Here is a 20638-nt window from a genome sequence, read left to right as displayed (position 1 = left end):
AACAACTGTCGAGTAATGTTCTTGCCACTAGGAAATAAGAAATACAGGTAAAGGGGTATAGAAAGTTATCTGGCCCTACAGGACAAAAGAGAAGATGGAGACAAGGGCAGAGAGGGATGCTAGAAGAGAGAGCAGATTGATCATAGGGGCAATTAGAATGCTTGGTGTTTGGGGGGGGAGGGGATAAAAGGGGAGAAAATTTGGAACCCAAAATTTTGTTAAAATGAATGTCAAATAAATAACATTTATATATCACTTGAAGCTTTGCAAAAGTTTTTACAAATATTATCTCACTGATCCTCACAGCTCTGTGAAGTGTTCGATGTGTATTAGCTATTAATCTGTTCAAGATTGTGTCTCATGCCCCTGAATTCTTGACTTTTTTCACCCCATCACAATTGCAATAACTTCATTCTTATTCCTATTTTAGAGCTCTGAGGTTTTTGTTACAGAGAATTATAAACTACTTGATGGTAGCCCAGAGTCTGATAAATAGTAGGTGCTTAATAAGTCCTGGATGGTTGATGGTTTGATAATAAAGTATTCATGTCTTAATATTTGACTTACCCCAAGGATACCAGCATTAATCAAAGGAATGAATCTGTAATATTAAAAACTTATTAAACTAATACTACAAGTTTTTCAGACACAGGGAATGTTATCCCTCTATATTACAGAGAATGTGTAGGTACATATCAATTCAACCTACTCTCATCTTAAATTCATTTTACACAGCACTGAAAGCTGTAGGAGGTGGAGCAAAATGTGGTGATGGTGGTGGTGGGAAAATGAAAAGAAAGTGAAGGAAGAGAGATCAAGAGGAAAGAATATTGCTTGCAGTAAAGAAATGGGTTTTATCTGAGAGGTTATACATACTGTTGATGAGTCATTTCAGTTTTATCTGACTCTTCATCACTTCTTTGAGATATTCTTGGCAAAGATGCTGAAGAGATCTGTCATTTCTTTCCCTAGCTCATTTTCCAGATGAGAAACTGAGGCAGACAGGGTTATATGACTTGCACACATTCACCTATCTAGTAAATGTCTGAGACTCAATTTGAACTCAGTTCCTCCTGACTCCAAGGTCAACACTTTATCAACCGTGCCACCAAGCTGCCTGAGACTACCTATGTCAGTAGGCAAAACTCCCATCAGGGGCAAAAAGGAGTTTATTTTGAAAAGCACTGAAATAAATGATACACTAAAAAATAGTTATTTTAAAGGTTGAATTTAATTTAGAATACTTTTTTTTTTGTTTTCTGTTAGCAAAGCAAAAAAGAAAGGCATTTTGAACATAATCAACCTTAAAATACAAATAACAACAGAAAAAACTCATGAGTTCAAATCTGGCCTCTGACACCAACTGACTGTGTGACCCTGGGAAAGTCACTTAGTGCCTGTTTTCCTCACTCTCCTCATCTATAAAATGAACTGGTGAAGGAAATGGCAAACCATTCCAATACATTTGCTAAGAAAACCCCAAATGGGGTCACAAACAGTTGGACGTGACCAAAAAACTGTTATTCACAACAACAACATAAAATAATATGGTAAATTTTATTTTTTAAAAATTATTCTTTAGTAGCAGGTGTTAGTTTATTGTGGAAAAAAATAGGTTAAAATATTAATTGGCTGAATTCAGCAAGATATTTTTAATTATAATTAAATAAGATTTTACATGTGGAAGTGTCTTAAATTAATTTTTGACCAATCAATCAATAAGCATTTATTAAATGCTGTTGGGGGTGGAAGCTCAATTCCATGTGGACAGTCTCGGGCGGGTAAAGGTGGGAACTTCTAAATCTTAGAGTTCTCATGAGGCCCCCCAGAAAACAGCAGGGAATCGAGGAGTGAGACTGAGCTATCTCGTGTATTTCCGCCTCTTCCCGTGAGAAACGTGATGGGAGGAGCATCCCGCCCTCGAGACTGTCCCGGATCTGGGCACACCTATTGTTATCTAACAGGCACGGTATTCAGGTGCAAACTACATGGCCGGAGAGCTTAATTAGGGTCAGGAAAGCCTGAAGGTGCTCTTAGCGCGGAGGGGCCCTGACAGGACAGAAGGCTCCGTTTTTCCTCTCTTTGCTCTCCCCTCCCTCTCTCTCCCCACTTACACTTCTACTTCCAATCTCTTACCGTAAGATCTTTGCCTCCTTGGGAGATTTCTCTCTCCCTCCTAAGGAAGAGCTCCCCCTGCACATGTAACCAGGACCCTGAATAAAGCCTAACCCTTGTTCGACTCCGGAAAGTCTCTTCTCTCATACGTTTATCCGGTTTGGCCAAGCGAAGACCTGGGACAGGTAAGGTAAGACTTGGGTAGCCCTCAGGCCTCTAGGCCTGGCAAAATGCCAACATAAATAAGTTTTCAAAGTTTCAAGTAACATGATTTTAATAGGAACTTAGTTTGGGAAATATTTTTTGTGGGTTTTTTTTTACAATTATTAGGTGTGCAATTAAATTCAGTATTTTTTGACAGGACAAAAGAAGATTCTAGTATATTATCAAATGCATTATATATGTGTTATATGTATATCATTAAATTCAATTTCTATATCTTAAACAATATATTATTTATGGGTGTTTTAGAAAGATAGTTGAAGTCCAAACTCAAGAGTTAAAAGTCTGAATTTGAATAACCAATTAAGAATTACTACAACTCGTTCTGTTCATGTAAAGGCAGCATATAATTCTAATATGAATTCATAATGGAATTATAAAGGATTCTTCTTTGAGGCACATTTCAAAAAGCCTGTTTTGGGTGATTAGTTAGCATTGAAATTTAATTCCTAGAGGCTAATCTGAGTCCTCTCTTCAATCATCCCTAGTTTCTCTCTGTTACTTCTTGCTACTTTTCTCACTGTATAGAACCTAACTAGTTTCAATGTTTAAAGTAATTATGCTGTTTTAAAAAATGAAAATCATTATTATATTAATTTCTTAAAAACCTGAATACTTCTATTTTATAACAAAATGGGCAAAAATATTGCCTCAAGTCCTTTTGAAAATAGGAAATAATTCAAAAGTACAAAGGGTACTTGTTGACTGAATAAATTATGTTTACACATGCAAGAAATTTTTAAAAGGTTGAATTAATTTAAGATATTTTTTCATTTATATTGGCAAGGAATTGGAAGCTGATGGGATGCCTGTCAGTTGAGGAATGGTTAAACAAAATATGGCATGTGAATGTGATGTAGTATTATTGTGCTATGAAAGTGTCATTTGAGTGAAGATTTGGAGCAAGGGAGGGGTCTACAGGGTGGAATTAAGGTTGGAATGAAATATAGTCACAAGAAATGGTATATATATATTCTAATATGCATATATGAATATATACATGCATATATCTTATATATCCTTCCTTTTATCTCCTCAAACTGTCAGTCTATATATTTCCTCTATTTTATTCCTACAATTCCTAGAAAGTCTATTTTTAATTGCCCTTACTTCCTTATTTTCCACTTCCTCTAGCCTTGCAATCTGGCTTCAAATGCCATCTTTGTACTAAAATTATACTATCAGTGTTTGATAGTCATCTCCATCCTCAAGCTCTCAATCTACATATTTCCTCTTAAATGATAAATCCACTGACTTTTTCCAGGTTTTCAGCCCCCTTGATATTTATTTACCATTTGATACTGCTGGTCAACCCCTTGTCCCCTCACTTGAATGATGCTCCTTTTTTTTATGGTAGTCCTCCCATCCCTTTCACTTATACCCAGGCTCTTTTCCTCAGGATCTCAATGCCACCTTTCTCCTGAGTACCTCTTCCTTACTGAGCACTAGCATATTACACAGCATAATCCAAAATGGAACTCATCACCTTCCCCTAAATCTTTTTCATTCCTCCCCAACTTCCCTATTTTTATCTTGGTTATCTGTTTTTGAAAGCTCAGAGACATCTGTGATTCATTCATCCTTCAAATCCAATCAACTTCTCAGTTTTGTCTACTAGAGCTCCACAATTTTTCTTGGATCTTTTCTTATCTCTCCATTCAAACTATCACCCTAGTTGTGTCTCTCATCACTTCTCCCTTAGATAATTCTAATAGCCTCTAATTGAACTCCCTTATCTAGTCTCTCCCCTTTCTCTCATCCTAAAAGAGGTAAAAATGATTTCAATGTCCAAGGTTCAATTATAAACGTTAGGGATTTTTTTTCTGGCATGTCTTACAACAAAGAGTTAGCATGTTATGTTATATAGTCAAACATCATGGAAGGCTGATTAAGATTTAAATTCTGCCTCTGAGTTATACTGTTTACATGAGCCTCACCAAGCCATTTAACCTCTCCTCTAAGGAAAATTTCTAGGACTATAAAAAGCAGAGTGAATATCCAATTAGCATTGAAATTTTTAAATAAGAGTCCCTAAACCAGCCAAATCCCAAATGTGGTCCAAAGAGCAGGACGGTGTTGTCATATGGGCCAAGGGATGAGAGTATAGTAAAGACTAGTCTTTCTACAATATAGAAACATCTCCATTTTATAGCTGATGACCAACACAGGAATCCATCCTAACCTTCATTTATTGTGATGTTTTTAGGTATTAAAATTTCATAGCCAACTTAGAATAGGCACTATTCCTTAAAGAAAGTGAATAAATTCTTATTCATTTCATAAAGGAAAGGACTGACAAGAGTGGAGATGATATTTTGATGTTTTATGCCAAACAGTGCTTCTGGGATGGTAAATGTGGGAGTGAACATTTGGGAAATGAAAAACTCTTTCTTGGGTTCTTATAGTGTGTGTTTGATCCTGGGGTGGATTACTGAGAAATTTACAGAATCTCTCCAATAGGAGAGTGGACAACTTACCAACCATCTCATACAATTTAGAAGTTTTCATCCTGGCAGCATCTATTGGCACATAAATGCTCAAAGACAAAGAAAGCTACATTTGTCTTTGCATCCTAACTGAATAGTGTGATGTCTTGTATGTAGTATATATTTCAAAATATTTGTTGAATTGAAGTGAGATAACTTTCACAAATTCTTTCTAGCTTTTTTCATTCTAAATCAGTACACATTCTAGATCACAAATGGAAGGAATGCAGTTATAGCATATTTTAAAGTCTGTATTCATCATAGGAAATAAATATTAATAAAATTATTAATAAGAATAATAACTTATTTTTACTTCACTTTCTTCTAAGAGAGACCATGTGATTATCCAGAAATTCAATATGGATTCATTTATAAACCATATTGGCAAAGTGAGGAATACAATCGACGTTTCTTTCCAGCACGTATTGGAAAATTAATGTACTACCACTGTAATGAAAATTATGTACCTGCTCAAAGATCTTCATCATATTGGACAACATTTTCATGTACTGAAGAAGGGTGGTCTCCAGTGCCAGAATGCCTTAGTGAGTATGCTTCTTTAAACTACTTGTAATGGGTACAATGACAGGAAGTCCCAGATTATATTTGAAAAGAATATGGCATTTTGTATCAATGAGATCTTGATGATGTTCTCACTGAACATTACAGAAGGTTAGGATTCCGTCCTGATACATTTTGGACATGACCTATCACAAGAAAAACTATTTTGCAAAAAGAAAACCAATGAACATCATAAATTCTCAAGTCCCTTCATACTAGTGTTCACCCTTCATAAATCATTATCACAGTTTGTAATTTGCTCTATTAAGTACCATTGAAATCTGGTATCACCTTCTGCTTCCCTAATTGCACTGTTTCTTCTTGGATACTGACTCCTGTTGTCAGATAATGCTCATCATTTTATGAGATTACACTGACTTCTTTAGTAGCACTGTCTGGTCTAACGTACCATTACTAAGGTACCATTACTTGCTCTCTGATAGTGTAGCCTACTCCTCCAAAGCACTTTCTGCTCCTTTGGTAGAATTATCTCTTCTCTTGTAACACTGCTTATTCTCTGACAGTGTGAATGTGACACTCTTCTGGATTGTCCTTAACTTATAAGATGAATTTTAATTCAAATCTGTGATCTTTAATTTCCTAGCTTCCCCTTGTTTACTTCTCCCTTTACTTCCCATTCAAGTCGATCCATTATAACAAGTATTTATTTCTATGAAGAAAAAAGAGAAAGAGGAAAAAATGTGAAAACAATGAATACACAAAAAAATCTGACTATATAAAATGTTTCATACACAAGGACCCCAAACTTCTACAAAGTAGGGAGAAGGATCTTCTCATTGCTTATTTGGGGTCAGGTTTGTTTTATAGACACATTTATAGCCCTTTGAACATAATCCCAAATTGCTCTACAGAATGAGTGGATCAGTTCACAACACCATCTACAATGCATTAATGTCCCAGTTTTACCATATCGCTAACATTTTTCATTTTCCATTTCTTCATGTTAAGTAATGTGATAGGTGTGAGGTGCTACCTGAGAGTTGTTTTACTTTGAATTTCTGTAATCATTAGTGATTTAAAACATTTTTAACAAATTGTAGAGAGCTTTGATTTCGTTGACTAAAATCCTCCTGTTTATATCCTTCTACTCTTTGTCAATTGGAGAATGACCTGTATTCTTATAAATTTGACCCAGTTCTCTTTGTATTTAAGAAATGAGACGTTGACCAATGACATTTTCAGAAAGCTTTTTCCCAGTTTTCTGTTTTCCTACTCAATTTGGTTACTTTGGTTTTATTTGAGTAAAACAATTTTAATATTTTAAAATCAAAATTATCCATTTTGTATTTGGTAATGTTCTCTATACCTTATTTGGTCCTAAATATTTCTTTATCCAAAGATCTGACAGGTAAATTAGTTCATGCTCTTCTAATTTGCTTATGGTATCACTCTTTAAATCTTGTACTCATTTTGATCTCATGTTGGTATATGGTGTGAGGTGTTGCTCTATACCTAGTTTCTGCCATACTGTTTTCCAGTTTTCTAAGCTGTTTTTGTCAAACAGTGAATTCTTAACCCCAGAAGCTGGGGTCTTTCGGTTTATCAAACATTAAATCACTATCGTCTTTTACTCCATTGACTTGCATACCTAAGCTATTCAACTGATCAACTACTCTATTTCTTAGCCATTGTCAGATTATTTTGATGATTATTACTTTATAATAAAGTTTGAGATCTGGTACTGCTTCCTTCACATTTTTTCATTGATCCTTTTATACTTGACCTTTTTTCTTCCAGATGAAGTTTGTTATGGTTTTTTTGTATCTCTATAAAAAACTTCTTGGTAGTTTGATTGGTATGGCACTCAATAAGTAGATGAATTTAGGCAGAACTTTCATTTTTTATTGTTTTGGATCACTATTCATCAGTAATTAATACTTTAGAAGTTGTTTGGATCTGACTATTTGTGTGAAATATGTTTTGTAATTGTGTTCATATAGTTCCTGGATTTGTCTCAGGTAGATTCCCAAGGTTTTTTTATTCTCTACAGTCATTGAAGACGCTGGACTTTGTTGATAATATATAGAAATGCTGATATATGTGTATTTATTTTGTCAATTGACAAATGTGATGAAATTCTTAATTGTTTCAATTTGCTTTTTAGTTTATTCTCCAGGATTTTCTAAGTATACCATCATAACATCTGCAAAGAGTGATAGTATTTTTTCCTCATTGCCTGTTCTAATTCCTTAAATTTATTCTTTTTCTACTATTATACCTAACACTTCCAGTACAATTTTGAATAATTGTGGTAATAAAAAGCATCTTTGTTTTATTCCTGATCTTATTGGAAAGGACTGTAGCTTATTCTCATTACAAATAATGCTTGCTGATTGTTTTAGATAGCTATTATTATTTCAAGCAAAGCTTCATGCTCTCTAATGTTTTCATAGGAAAGAGTTCTGTATTTTGTCAAAGACATTTTCCGCATCTTTTGAGATAATCAAATAATTTTTTCTGCTTTTGTTAGTGACATGGTCAATTGTAATAATAGGTTTCCTATTATTTAATCAGTCCTGAATTCCTGGAATAAATTCCACCTGGTCATTGTGTATGATCTTTCTCACATGTTGCTGTGATCTTCTTGATATCATTTTATTTAAAATATTTTGCATCAATTAGGGTAAGTTGTCCATAGTGTTGTATTTTTTTTCTGTTTTCACTCTTCCCGGATTAGATATTAGCACCATATTTGTATTATAAAAGGAATTTTGTGGGACTCCTTCTTTGACTGTTTTTCCAAATGATTTAGGATTAATTGTTCTTTAAATGTTTAGTAAAAATTTCCTTGGATCTTTTTCTTCGAAAAGTCACTGATGATGTGTTCAAGTTCTTTTTCTAAGATAGGATTAAGTATTCTATTTTCTCTTTTGTTAATCTGGGGAATTTATATTTTTGTAATATCCACGCATTTTCCTTAAATTATCAGATTTATTGGCATATAAGTGAGTAAAATAATTCCTAATAATAATTTTAATTTTCTCTTCATTCATGGTGAATTTACCCCTTTCATTTTTGGTACATTAATTTGGTTTTCTTTTTTTTCTTCTTTAAAAGCAAATTAACAAAGTTTTATTATTGATTTTTCTATTGTATTTTTTTCATAAAACCTGCTTCTAGATTATTAGGTCAATGATTTTCTCTCTCCTCTGATTTTCTAGGATTTCCACTCTGGTGTTTAGTTCAAACTTTTTAATTCATTCTTTTTCTAGCAGTTTTTTTTAAAGGTACACATTCAATTCATTGATTTGTTCTTTATTTATTTTATTGACATTAACATTTAGAATTATAAAACTTTTCTTAGGTATTGCTTTGGTTTCATCCTAAATTTTGAAATGCTGTTCATGTTTTTTATGTTCTTTAATGAAATTACTGATTATTTCTGTTTCATTATTGATGATTTGTACTTTAACCCACCTGTGGATTAGATTATTTACTCTCCAATTAATTTTTAGCCTATCTTTACATTGCCCATTAATGAATGAAAGTTTTATTGCATTGTGGTCTGAAAAGAGTATATTTTCATTTTTATCCTTTCCTGCAATTGTTGTTGAGGTTTTGGTTATGGGAAATGGTTAATTTTTGTGTGTCAAGTACCACCAAGGAAAAGGTATATGCTTTTGATTTTTTCTGGAGTTCTATCATATCCAACTCTTCTAAAATTCTATTCACCCTCAATTCTATTCAACTTCTTTCTTGTTTATTTTTGGGTTAAATTTATCTAGTCTTGAGAAGGGAAAGTTAAGTTCTCCCACTCCATAGTTTCACTTTTGATTTTCTTCTGTAACTCATTTTACTTCTTTAAAAACTTAGATGCTATACCATTTTATACATATGTTTAAAGTTGATATTTCTTCATTGTCTATAGTATCTTTTAGTAAGATTTTGTTTCCTTCCTTATCTCTTTTATTAGGTATATTATTCCTTTGTTTTGTTTGTGATCATGATGGCTACTTTTGGCTTTTTTAAAGTTTCAGCTGAAGCATAACAGATTCTGCTCCAGCCCCTTATCTGGTAAATTCTAATTTTTCATCTGTTCTTCTATCTGCTTCTGTTTTTTGGATGAGTTCCCTCACATTCACAATTATTATAACTGTATATTTCCCTCAATCCTATTTTCCCTTATTGATTCATTTTTTTCTTTTACCTTTTGCCCTGTCCCTCCTCAAGTGTCTTACTTCTGACCAGCACCTTCTCCAATCTGCCCTCTCTTCTATCAGTCCCCCACTTTTTTTATCCCCATGCCTTTTTGCTTCCCTATAGAGTAAAATAGATTTCTATATCTGAGTATATATGTTATTCTTTCTTTAAGCCTATTCTGATGAAAGTAAGGTTTAAGCATTGTCTGCCACCCCTCCCATCTAATACTGCACTGCAATAGCTTTTTCATTTCTCTTCTATGTGAGATAATTTTTCCCTTCTGTCTCTTCCATCCCTCTTCTCCCTGTGCTATTACTTTTTTAATATATAAATACATTAACTATCAGCATATTTGCATAGATAAGAATCCTTCCCTTTCAGATTTAATATAATTACACACACGCACAGAGAAAGAGAGAGAGAGAGAGAGAGAGAGAGAGAGAGAGAGAGAGAGAGAGAGCGCGCACAGGGTGAGTTGAATAGGATGGGGTCATATCTTAAAAAATGAAATTAAGGGGTGAGAGAGAAATATATTGGGAGAAGAAAGGGAGAAATGGAATGCGGCAAATTATCTCTCATAAAAGAAGCAAGTAAAAGACTTTTCACTGGAGGGGAAAAGCAGAGTGGTGAGAGAAAAAACATAAAGCTTACTGTCATCACATTCGACTAAAGGAAGGAATAAAATGCACACCCATTTTGGTATGAAAACCTATCTTACAATACAGGAAAGTAGGGGAGAAGGGGATAAACAGGGTGGGAACAATAATGGAAGGTAGGGCAATGGGCAGAGGGAGCAATTAGAAGTCAACACTCTTGGGGAGGAACAGGGTCAAAAGACACAGCAGAAGAAATGGGGGGCAAGACAGGATGGAGGGAAATATAGTTAGTCTTACACAAAACGACTATTATGGAAATAATTTGCAAAACTACATAGATATGGCCTATATTGAATTGCTTGCCTTCCCAAAGGGGATGGGTGGGGAGGGAGGGAGGAGGAGAATTTGGAACTCAAAGTTTTAGGAGCAACTGTTGAGTACTGTTCTTGCATAAAACTGGGAAATGAGAAATACAGGTAATGGGGTGTTGAAAGTTATCTTGCCCTGCAGGACAAAAAAGAAGATGGGGAGAAGGGAAGGGAGGAAAGCTGGAAGGGAGGGCAGATTGGGGATAGGGGTAATTAGAACGTTCGGTCTTTTGGGGTAGGGGGAGGGGAGAAATGGGAAGAAAAATTTGGAACCCAAAATTTTGTGGAAATGAATGTTGAAAATTAAATAAATAAATTTAAATACAAAAAAAAAAAGAAAACAAACAAATAAAAAACTCCTAATTAAAATTAAAAAAGAAATTCTGACAATCAAAGATGAGTTTAATAAAATTTAAAGCAAAGAAAAGAATTAACAAAAATAGGAGCTGGTTTTAAAATAAATTAAGATAAGCCATTAGCTAATTGATTTTTTTAAAAAGAAAGAAAGCCACATTTCCAGTATCAAAAAGGAGAAAAGATGAATATAAGATCAATGAAGAAAAAAAATAAATTACTAGGAGATATTTTGCATAATTATTACATGTCAATAAATTGATAATCTAAATAAAATTGGTATTTACAAAAATACGACGTGCCTAGATTGACAGAATGGAAAATGGGTTACTTAAATCTATTTGAGAAAAAGAAATTGAGCAAGATATGTTTAAAAAGAAAAAGAAAACCAAAACCGAATGAATTTACAAGTAAATTCTAACAAACATTTAAGGAAAAATTAATTCCAGTACTATATAAATTATTTTAAAATATGGAAAAAGAGGCCCTGTCAAATTCTTTCTATGGCACAAATATGGTCTTGATACCAAAATCTATATACTACAGTCATGCTGGATTTCTATGAAAAATACACTTCTGGCTTAACATTAGGAATGCTATAAACATAATTTACATTATTAATAATAAAACAACAAAAAATATATGATGATATCAACAGATGCAGGAAAAGATGTTGACAAGATACACCATCTATTCCAATTAAAATAGTGGAATGCACAGGATTAAATGGAGCTTCTCTTAAAATGATGAGCAGTATCTTTCTAAATTCAAGAGCTAGCATTATCTGTAACAGGGATAACCTGGAAGTCTTTTCAGTAAGATCATACATAAAGCAAGGATGTCATTTACCACCATTATTATTCAGTACATTGTCAGAAATGCTAACTATAGTAATTACATAAGGAAAAGAATTTGAAAGAATAAGAACAAAGAGGCAATAAAATTATTGTGTGTTGCAGATGATATAAGAACTTCAAGAACTGCAGTCAACTGAAACACATAATTGAAATTATTAACAAATTTAGCAAAGTTTCAGGATATAAAATAAATTTATACAGGTCAGCATTTCTGTGTTACCAATAAAATCTGGCAAGAATATATAGGATGAGAAATCCCATTTAAAAAGACTATAGAAAATATAAAACAATTGGGAGTTAACCAGCCAAGACGCACAAAATTATAAAACATAGTACACATTAACGATGGATCTAAATATTGCATAAATAATCATTGCTTATGGGCACATTAACCAATATAATTAAAATGAAAATGTTGCCTAAATTAATTTACTTATTCAATGCCATGTCAATCAAACTATGAAAGAATTTAAGCAGTTACAAAATTAATAAAATTCCTTTTGAGAAACAAATTATTAAGTATATAAAGGGAAAAAAGAAAAAAGAATGAAGGAAAAGAAATGGAACCTAGCAATGCCAGATCTCAAGCTATACTGCAAAGCTGTAATCATGTAAAAAATTTGGTAGTAGGTAAGTAGGTAAGTAGTGAGGTTGATCAATGGAATTGATTAAGAATATAAGATTATAATAAATATAATAAAAATATAAGAATATAATAAAAAAACAAATAAGTACAGTAGTCAAGTGTTTGATAAACATAAAAGTCATAGCTATTGGGGCAAAAATTCACTGTTCAACAAAAACTTTTAAGAAAACTGTATAAACATCTGATAATGTAATACCAAGAGAACATCCTGATGGCTACATGATTTAGACATAAAGGATCACAATATTAGCAAATTAGAGGAGTGTGGAAGAAATTACTGGTCAGATCTATGGATAGATGAGGAGTTTATGACAAAAAAGATAGAAAGGTTCACAGGAGATAAAATAGACTTTTATTCCGTAAAGGAAGCCAAATTCATCATGATCTATACACAATAACAATGGAGAGGATGACACTATCCCCAACCCTTCCCCTTGATAGGCTTCCCACAAACTAGCTCTTTCCCTCACACTAGTAAGCTGCCTGCTTACCTGGATCCTTCCTAATTCTGACTGCTCTGACCAAATTTCCTCTCAGCTCTGCTCTAGCTCTGCCTCTTCCTATTCCATCCTTCCTGCTCCACCCCTTCAGCAAAATCCTCCCTCCATGGACTCATGTGACTCAGGATTCCATGTGATCTGGGTGGGTCACATTGGCATATTAATGAATGGGAAAGATCTTACCATTTAAATTACCATTACAGACCTTGTAAGACTTCTAAATGTATACTTAGACAGAAGGAGAACATTAGAAATAAGAGAGAGTAAGATTCTTACCACTAGTTCCCTCAGGTTTTCTGCTCTTTTCTATTCCTCATTTGGTTTAATCATTTTTCCATTGCCTGCAACAATTCATGATCCCTTTGGGGGCATTTGTGGCCAAGATACTGGAATGGTTTCCCACTTCATTATCCAGATAATTTTATAGATGAGGAAACTGAAGCAAATAGAGTGAAGTGACTTGCCCAGGGTCACTCAAATAATAAGTATTTGAGGCCAGATTTGGACTTAGGTCTTCCTAACTCCAGGTCTGACACTCTATCCCTTGTGCCACCTACCTGCCCCATTAGTCATCATTACCAACTAGAATTCTCATCCTCTTGGATTCCTTCTTCTGGCTGATGGACCTATTTATTCTTTTACCCAGCACTGCACATAGCATGGTGCCTTGCATATAGAAGGTATTTAATTAATGTTTATTGACTGATTGATTAGCTGACTCCATAAGCCCTTTACAAAAGATGAGGGTGAAGTAGTATAGTGGCATTGAGTATAGTGAGTGGGACACACGAAGTGGAGGGTGGATAATCTGTGTATAGGTGGAGGGTGAGCTATACACAAATCAATATTGCGAGTTGAAATTTGAATAAATGCACAGTAGAGTTCAGTATCCTGAGAAACTGAAGGGGAGGGGACAATTATCAAATTCATAGTTCTTGTTTTAATTCAATCTCCTATCTGTATTGTCTCTTTCACCAAATAAAATTCTTTCCCCCAACCTCAGAGGAAGTAGGAAAATGTGGACCACCTCCATCTATTAATAATGGAGATATCACCTCCTTCCCTTTACCTGAATACGCTCCAGAATCAAGAGTGGAGTACAGATGTCAAAGACTTTATGTGCTACAGGGTTCGCAATATGTGACATGCAGAAATGGATTTTGGACAAAGGAACCAACTTGCCTAGGTATGTGCTAAATAGATTCAATATGTAAGGAAAATGTCATTAATGAAGGATAGGATCAGTTGGAGTTTTTAGTTAAAATGTCACAGGATGGTATTATGGGGGACTAAATCTCAATAAACAGAACAGGCTTCAACAGTAAACCTTAAAGACATGCTTGATTGATATCCATGCTTGTTGCCATAACCAGTGTCTCCAATATACTGAACCCTACCATACCTGCCTCTGAGAATTCTTTTTGTTATTACATGACTAAATGTATGGTTCAGAATTTTCACTGCAATTTGATCACACCCTGGTTACTGGGAGTAGTAATTTAAGAAAAAAAGGAATCAGGTGTTTCCTTTATACTCCAAGAGAATTTTTCCTTATTTTCAAAATTAGGAAATACAGAACAAATTATCTCCATCTGACACCATTTTCTATCCCTTTTAACTTTTACATAGCAGAATGTGTGTGGCACGGTACAATTTTAATGCACTTTAGGAAATACAAAGTCGATTGATTTGTACTTCATTTTCAGAATTGATTCTTTTGTCCCCAAAAGACAGAATTTGGAACAGCGATTTCCTGGGAAAGCCAGATGACCACTCCAGAAAGCAGTTAGGAAAAAAAATTATTGCACATATTTTGCTGAGAAGAGATATTCTCCAAGGTTCATTTCATTTAAGGATTTGTTAATTCTGAATTCCTCTTTTCCATTATTTGGGAATCAGTACAGTCATAAAAAATAGTGAAATGTCGATAAATTTGGGGAAGATTATAAAAGGACCTAACCACAAGTAAAAGAGATAAAAAGATTATTCAAGATACTAGACATGGGTGATATTTGTACCCTTGATAAAGAATACAGCTTATGGTTTGTACTTCTGATACATTTTTTTCATCATGACCCCATATAACTTTTCCAAAAAAAAAAAAAACCATGAAATTCTCATTTATCTCCAAGTGTAGATGAGCTACTCTGTCCCACTTATCAGTCTGTTGCTTTTGCCCAGTACTAAACGATTTTAGGAAATTACTTATTTATTGTATATTGATATATTTCTATACAATTTTTTTCTTTTATTCATTGTCCCAGTTGACAGTCTTCTGCACTTGTTCTCATAGAGACATTTTTTAGTCATTTCTCTAATCATTTGAAGTAGTTCCTTAATATATTGATTGGTATTATATTAAATCTTGCTGTTATTTTCTGATAATTTTGCTATTTTTAGTTCATATTGATAATCATTCACATGCATAGATATCATGAAATTCTTAGTGATGATTGTGCGTATAGGTTTTATGTGTATCTTGGAAATTTAATGCTAAGTACATGAAATAATTTGAAGTTTTAATCAATATTACTTCTCATTTTCTCTATTTTGCATTGTTTCATTAGTAATCTAGAAAATGGTCATGATTTTATACGCCTTTTTTTTGTTTCCAGCTACTACTGAAAAACCATTTTTTTCTTGATTATTTTTTGAGTCTGTAGCTTTTCTTCTTTGTTCCTACAGATTTCTTTCATTTTTCCCTTGCCTTATTACCAAAGGCAGCATTTCCCCCATGAAACTGAAGCATGAACATTTGAAATAATAAGCACAAGTTTGTCTGGGAAGGAAATATACTACACCTTAACAGCATAGCTTCCAGTAGTATCCACCAGACAAAACCCAATTGCTTACAGGGAGGATTTGCCTGCCTGAAGCTGCCCCAGAGTTAACAAGCTCCCTTTCAAATCCTCAGAAAAAGGTTGTGTCCATTCCAGAAAACCATCAAGATACAAGAAATCTTATATTTCAAAAAAAAGAAACAACCAAAGTATGACCACATGCTGGTAATCCTGTCAGCATCCAGTTACTCAAAAGGGGCAAAGTGCATTTAGAAATAAAGCCGTCAGAAGGGTATCACAGTTTCTTCAGGTATCCAAAGTTACTGGGCTCAAATATCTAACCAAATGTGAGACTGTATGGAACGGGCAATGTATGAGACAATGGGAATATCTAAATCAGAGAGAATGGTCTTCAAGTAGATGGTGTAGAGAATTCTAGCAGCTGGGGTACATTCAGTATGGTGAGATCTGGGGTGAAGGTAAAATAAGTAGGGAAGTTCTAAGAAGGACAGCCTGAAAGGAGAGAGAGTAGGCTGCTGCCTTTTCTACCTTTCCATACTTCTCAATCCATCAGTCAATAAACATTTATGAAGTGCCTTACCTAAAAGCATAGTTAGGGAGATGGTAAATAGAGCCGTCTAAGCCTTAAGTCAGAAAGAGTTCAAATCCAACCTCAGAGACTTACTATCTGTGCAACCACAGGCAAGTCACTTAACTCTGCTTGCCTCAGCTTTCTCATCTATAAGATGAACCAGAGAAGGAAATAGCAGATAACAAGTATCTTTTGCCAAGAAAACCCCAAATGGACTCACATAAGAGTTGGACAAGATTTAAACCACTAAAGAATGTCAAAATTATCTACAACCCAGTTCCCTTACCCTCTCTCAGGGCCTGCCTGTTTCACCAACCCTAATTTGGGTATAGACTGAAAAATACATGGATAGTAGTCACTAGACTACTGTTGGAAGGAAGCACATCTTTTAAATGCTGCAGGCAGAGAAAAAGCACCACCCAGACTGGTTAAAGCTCTGATCATGTGCTATCATTTAGAACTTAATATCATATTACTCGGCATTGTGAACAGAAGAGAAGGAGAAATGACTTGCACTGTCACTGCAGAAATGATTTTACATTCCCAATTATTTTGGACAATGTAAAGTTGTACACACTTATTGTTAACTGTAATATACATTCTTTTCATCTTTCAGAGCCATGTACAGTATCAAAAGAAATGATGGAGAAAAATAACATAAAACTTAAATGGTTAAGTGCTGAAAAACTTTATTTAAAAACAGGACAAGACATGGAATTTTCTTGTATTTCGGGATATCGTAAAGATCCAAAATCACCTCCACTGAGAACAAAATGCATAGAAGGGACAATCAATTATCCTAGATGTATGTAAATAGAACTGTGGTGAGTTTTACATGAATTCTGAGCTTTTCTGATGTGAGCTGTATTCCTATTTTGTGATATTCTTATTACTGTAACATTTAACATCATCATCAGGTTGTGAAGATGAGAAACTCACCCAGTTCACATCTAAGAATACTACAGAGGAATCATCCAAATGAAATTATTGCTTGATCTATTTTTCAAAATCTCAACGACAGAATGTAAATCTTTAGGAGAAGAGATTAACAACCTTCCCTATCTCCCACCATTCCTCCCAGAAAAATAACTTCATTAAATCCCCATTGTCAGAGGATATGGTTTGGGTTTTATAACATACTTTGATACTTTATATACATATATGTACATATGTATGTATGTAAATACATATATAATTTTTTTATTAGCAATTGATTTAAAATCTCTTTTCACTTTGTCAAAAACAATTAAACTGGTTTAACTTGGATCTTCAAGAGATTATGGCTCTTACCATCTATGTTACCTAAAGACACCACTTCAAACTAGCAACCATTATATTCTTCTAAGGAGATTTTTATATGAAGCAAATATTCATTCTGTGGTACTTAGTGGGATTCTTATATAATGAGAATTTTAAAAATAGTTTAAAAATCTTTCAGGGACAGATGAACTACCAGTATGTACAGATTTTTAATTGTGTTTATTAAACTCTTGAATCCCTTGCAGAGAATTGAGTTATTGCATGGGGACATGGGAAGGAAAGAAGAGGAAGTATTATATAGATGGAAGAGAATAAGGAAATCAACAACAATTTTCCCTGGACTGCTTTCAGAGGTTCCTTAGCTCTGTATCAATATGCTGAGACCCAGTTAGAGAAATAATGGTACAGACCAAGTATAAATACAAAGAATCAAAATGGAATATGGTTTCTGCCAAACTTTATAGAATCATTTGAGAACCTGTTCTTACAGAAACTTTTCACATAGTTAAGGATTTGTAATTAATCTAAACTGATGATCTATCTCCAACCAACAATTCTATCTTCTGCCCCTCAAAAATTTACACATATTCTTTTTTAAAAATGCAACATCAAAGGATTTTCACAGCGCCATTATTCTATACAAATCCTTTGGTTTTTCAGGCTTCATATTTTCATTCACTTACTAATTTTGACTCTTTGTTATGCTATTTCCTTAGGAATTCAGCCACAGAGATAATGAATATGCCATCAGCCATATCCTACCACTGTTTGGAAATGATGACTGTAACAAATTTCCAGCCTCAGTCTGCACATTTTGATCACTTTCTACTTTGTGATAAATGTTTTGATTTAATTGTATTCGTAAAGTTTTGTCCATCCTTCATTCAACTTATTTTTGACTTAAAATGTTCACTTTTTAAACTGCAAAAGCTGAAGCATAAAACAGTTAAGAAAAAGTCACTATGCATCAATAAAAACCTTTAGTATAAGAAAACACTGAGTTATTTAACTACGTTGGGGCATGACTTTGCCATATGCTCAGGAAATAAGTGCCATGGTATCTATTCTGTGCTAAATTGGAAGGACTGGGGAAGAGAATTATTTCTAGGGGTCTGCATTTCCTTGGGTCACATTTAAAATTCAAGTGTTCATATATAAAAAGGCCAGTGCTTTATTTTATTAATATGTGTAATGATTGTTCTTGATCTTTGGAAAATCAAAGAGGCCAAGAGATGTGTTGCAGAAAAAGCAAATATTATCCTGGGGTTGTTTTTATTTTGTTTGTTTTAAATAGAAACAGTGTGGAGCCTCCAAGACATAAACTGGGAAAATGTTATTTCATTTGCAGTAAACTATTGTAATATATCATCAGAAGGAAATCATGGTATATGTAGAATCAAAAGCAATGATCTTAATAAGAGGATGTCTACCTCAAGAACAGGTCCTGTGAGATTAATGTAATTTCTTTGTTTAACAGGGTAACTAGATGTGTAAATCACAAGAATTCTGAAAGTAGAGTTTGCCTAGCCTGACAAAACACTGAACAAAATCCCTCCTACTGTACTTAGGGACAAGATAGAGAATTGTGGACTACATGATTGTTCAGTTAATTGAGACTGTAGCTGTTTGAATGCCAGGATAAGACTAATTATGAATAGGGAGGCAGGGCAGGCTATCAACTGAGAGAACTTTCTACTTGAGTTCTTCAAAGATTTGTCCTGACCATATGCTTAGCACCATTTTTATTAGTGACTTGGTTAAGAATGCAGATGTCATATTTGTTAAATTTGTAATTAACATGTTAAATGTTAGCTGGGATTTTGAAAACACTTGACTTAATTGAACAACAGATTGAATCCATTCAGATTAAATTTAATAAGAATAAATAATAGTAATAAAATAAAATAATTAAACAGTAATAAAAATAAATTTAATGGGAATGAACTTAGGTTCAAAAATAAATTTTGCAATGATAATTAAGACATAGCTAGAATGTGTTTCACATAAAAATAGTTCAGTTTTTCAGAGAGTGCAAGTTCAATATTTTTTCTATTTAATTCAGCAAGGATTAAGCAAAGCTCTGTATAAGCAATGGGGACAAAATACTGATGAACATCTTAGCCTTTAAAGAATGTTGCAGAAGGGCAAAAGGGCATGAATACTACATGTATGAAAATGATAATTCAAGATCATTGAGAAAAGGGAGATTTAATTGAGGAGATTTTGAAAGGCTACGTTGAAGAGGTTGACCCATTTCTGAGCTTGGAAAGAAACTAAGGATCCTGAGTAGTAGAGGATGAGGAAATGCAATGCAACATGGCAGCCACAAAAGTTAATTGGGCGATTTTCTTCTGACCAGATTTGTGATTTCATTGATTTAGAAAATTTCCAGTGAATAACTCTGTCTACTAATGTGAATTAGCACCTTCCTCACAACTTATATAGACACCTCAGACTTCATTAATAGAAGCAACATAGCAAGTGATAGATCCACTGTGTTCTGTTTTGCGCAGACCACATCTGGAATACTGTATGCAGTTTTAGGCATACAATAATATAGGTACAATAATAAATGAGAACCTGTCCAACAGAGGAGGACAAGGACACTGATAGGCATCAAGATGATGACATACAAGAACTGATTAAAGGAACTGAGAATACTTATCTAGTAAGATCTTGAGAGAGAGATGATTGCTCTCTGAAAGTACGTAAAGAGCTATAAAGTGGAAGAATAGAACCTGAGGGCTATACAAATTTTGCATACTTTGGGTGATTTATGAGAGAGGATCCCTCCTTGCACCTCACTCGACTTCAGAATGGTGCATTTAATTTTCTTCTGAGACTGAACTATGCTGAGATATTAAAAATGGAATCATTGTGTCTCAGTCCTTTTTTTTTCTTGCTTATCTTATGTATACAGACAACTTCGTGATCTGCAAAACGTCAGTGAGGGAAAGCCTTTCTGCTCACTGGTCTAGCCCCTGAATAGGTGGGCTTTACCCTAAATAGAAAAAAAAATTATATAGTTACGTGGTCATTTAGCTCAAAGTTTTAGAACAATATCTTTTTTCCATTTTTTATTTCTAAAATTATTTTAAAAATTTTTTTGAATTCTGAACGCTGCCCCTCTTTCCTACCTC

General features: G+C 33.9%; 1 protein-coding gene across 2 annotated transcripts in view; it reads left to right on the top strand.

The window, feature by feature from the left end:
* Positions 1 to 18492, top strand: part of CFHR2 (complement factor H related 2) — a 30120-nt gene extending 11628 nt beyond the window's left edge. The window contains exons 2-5 of one of the 2 annotated variants that reach the window (XM_072648320.1): positions 5153 to 5368; positions 13870 to 14052; positions 16855 to 17062; positions 18215 to 18492. In XM_072648320.1, coding sequence (XP_072504421.1) covers positions 5153 to 5368; positions 13870 to 14052; positions 16855 to 17051 — 596 coding nt within the window. In that variant the 3' untranslated portion in view covers positions 17052 to 17062; positions 18215 to 18492. The remainder of the gene's footprint in view (positions 1 to 5152; positions 5369 to 13869; positions 14053 to 16854; positions 17063 to 18214) is intronic. The other variant, XM_072648321.1, reaches the window with a different exon arrangement.
* Positions 18493 to 20638: the final 2146 nt, after the last annotated feature.

The sequence above is a fragment of the Notamacropus eugenii genome, chromosome 2, assembly GCF_028372415.1.
Source record: "Notamacropus eugenii isolate mMacEug1 chromosome 2, mMacEug1.pri_v2, whole genome shotgun sequence".
Classification (NCBI taxonomy): Eukaryota; Metazoa; Chordata; class Mammalia; order Diprotodontia; family Macropodidae; genus Notamacropus; species Notamacropus eugenii.
Note: the sequence above shows the minus strand (reverse complement) of the source record. Positions and strands in the feature narration are given on the sequence as shown.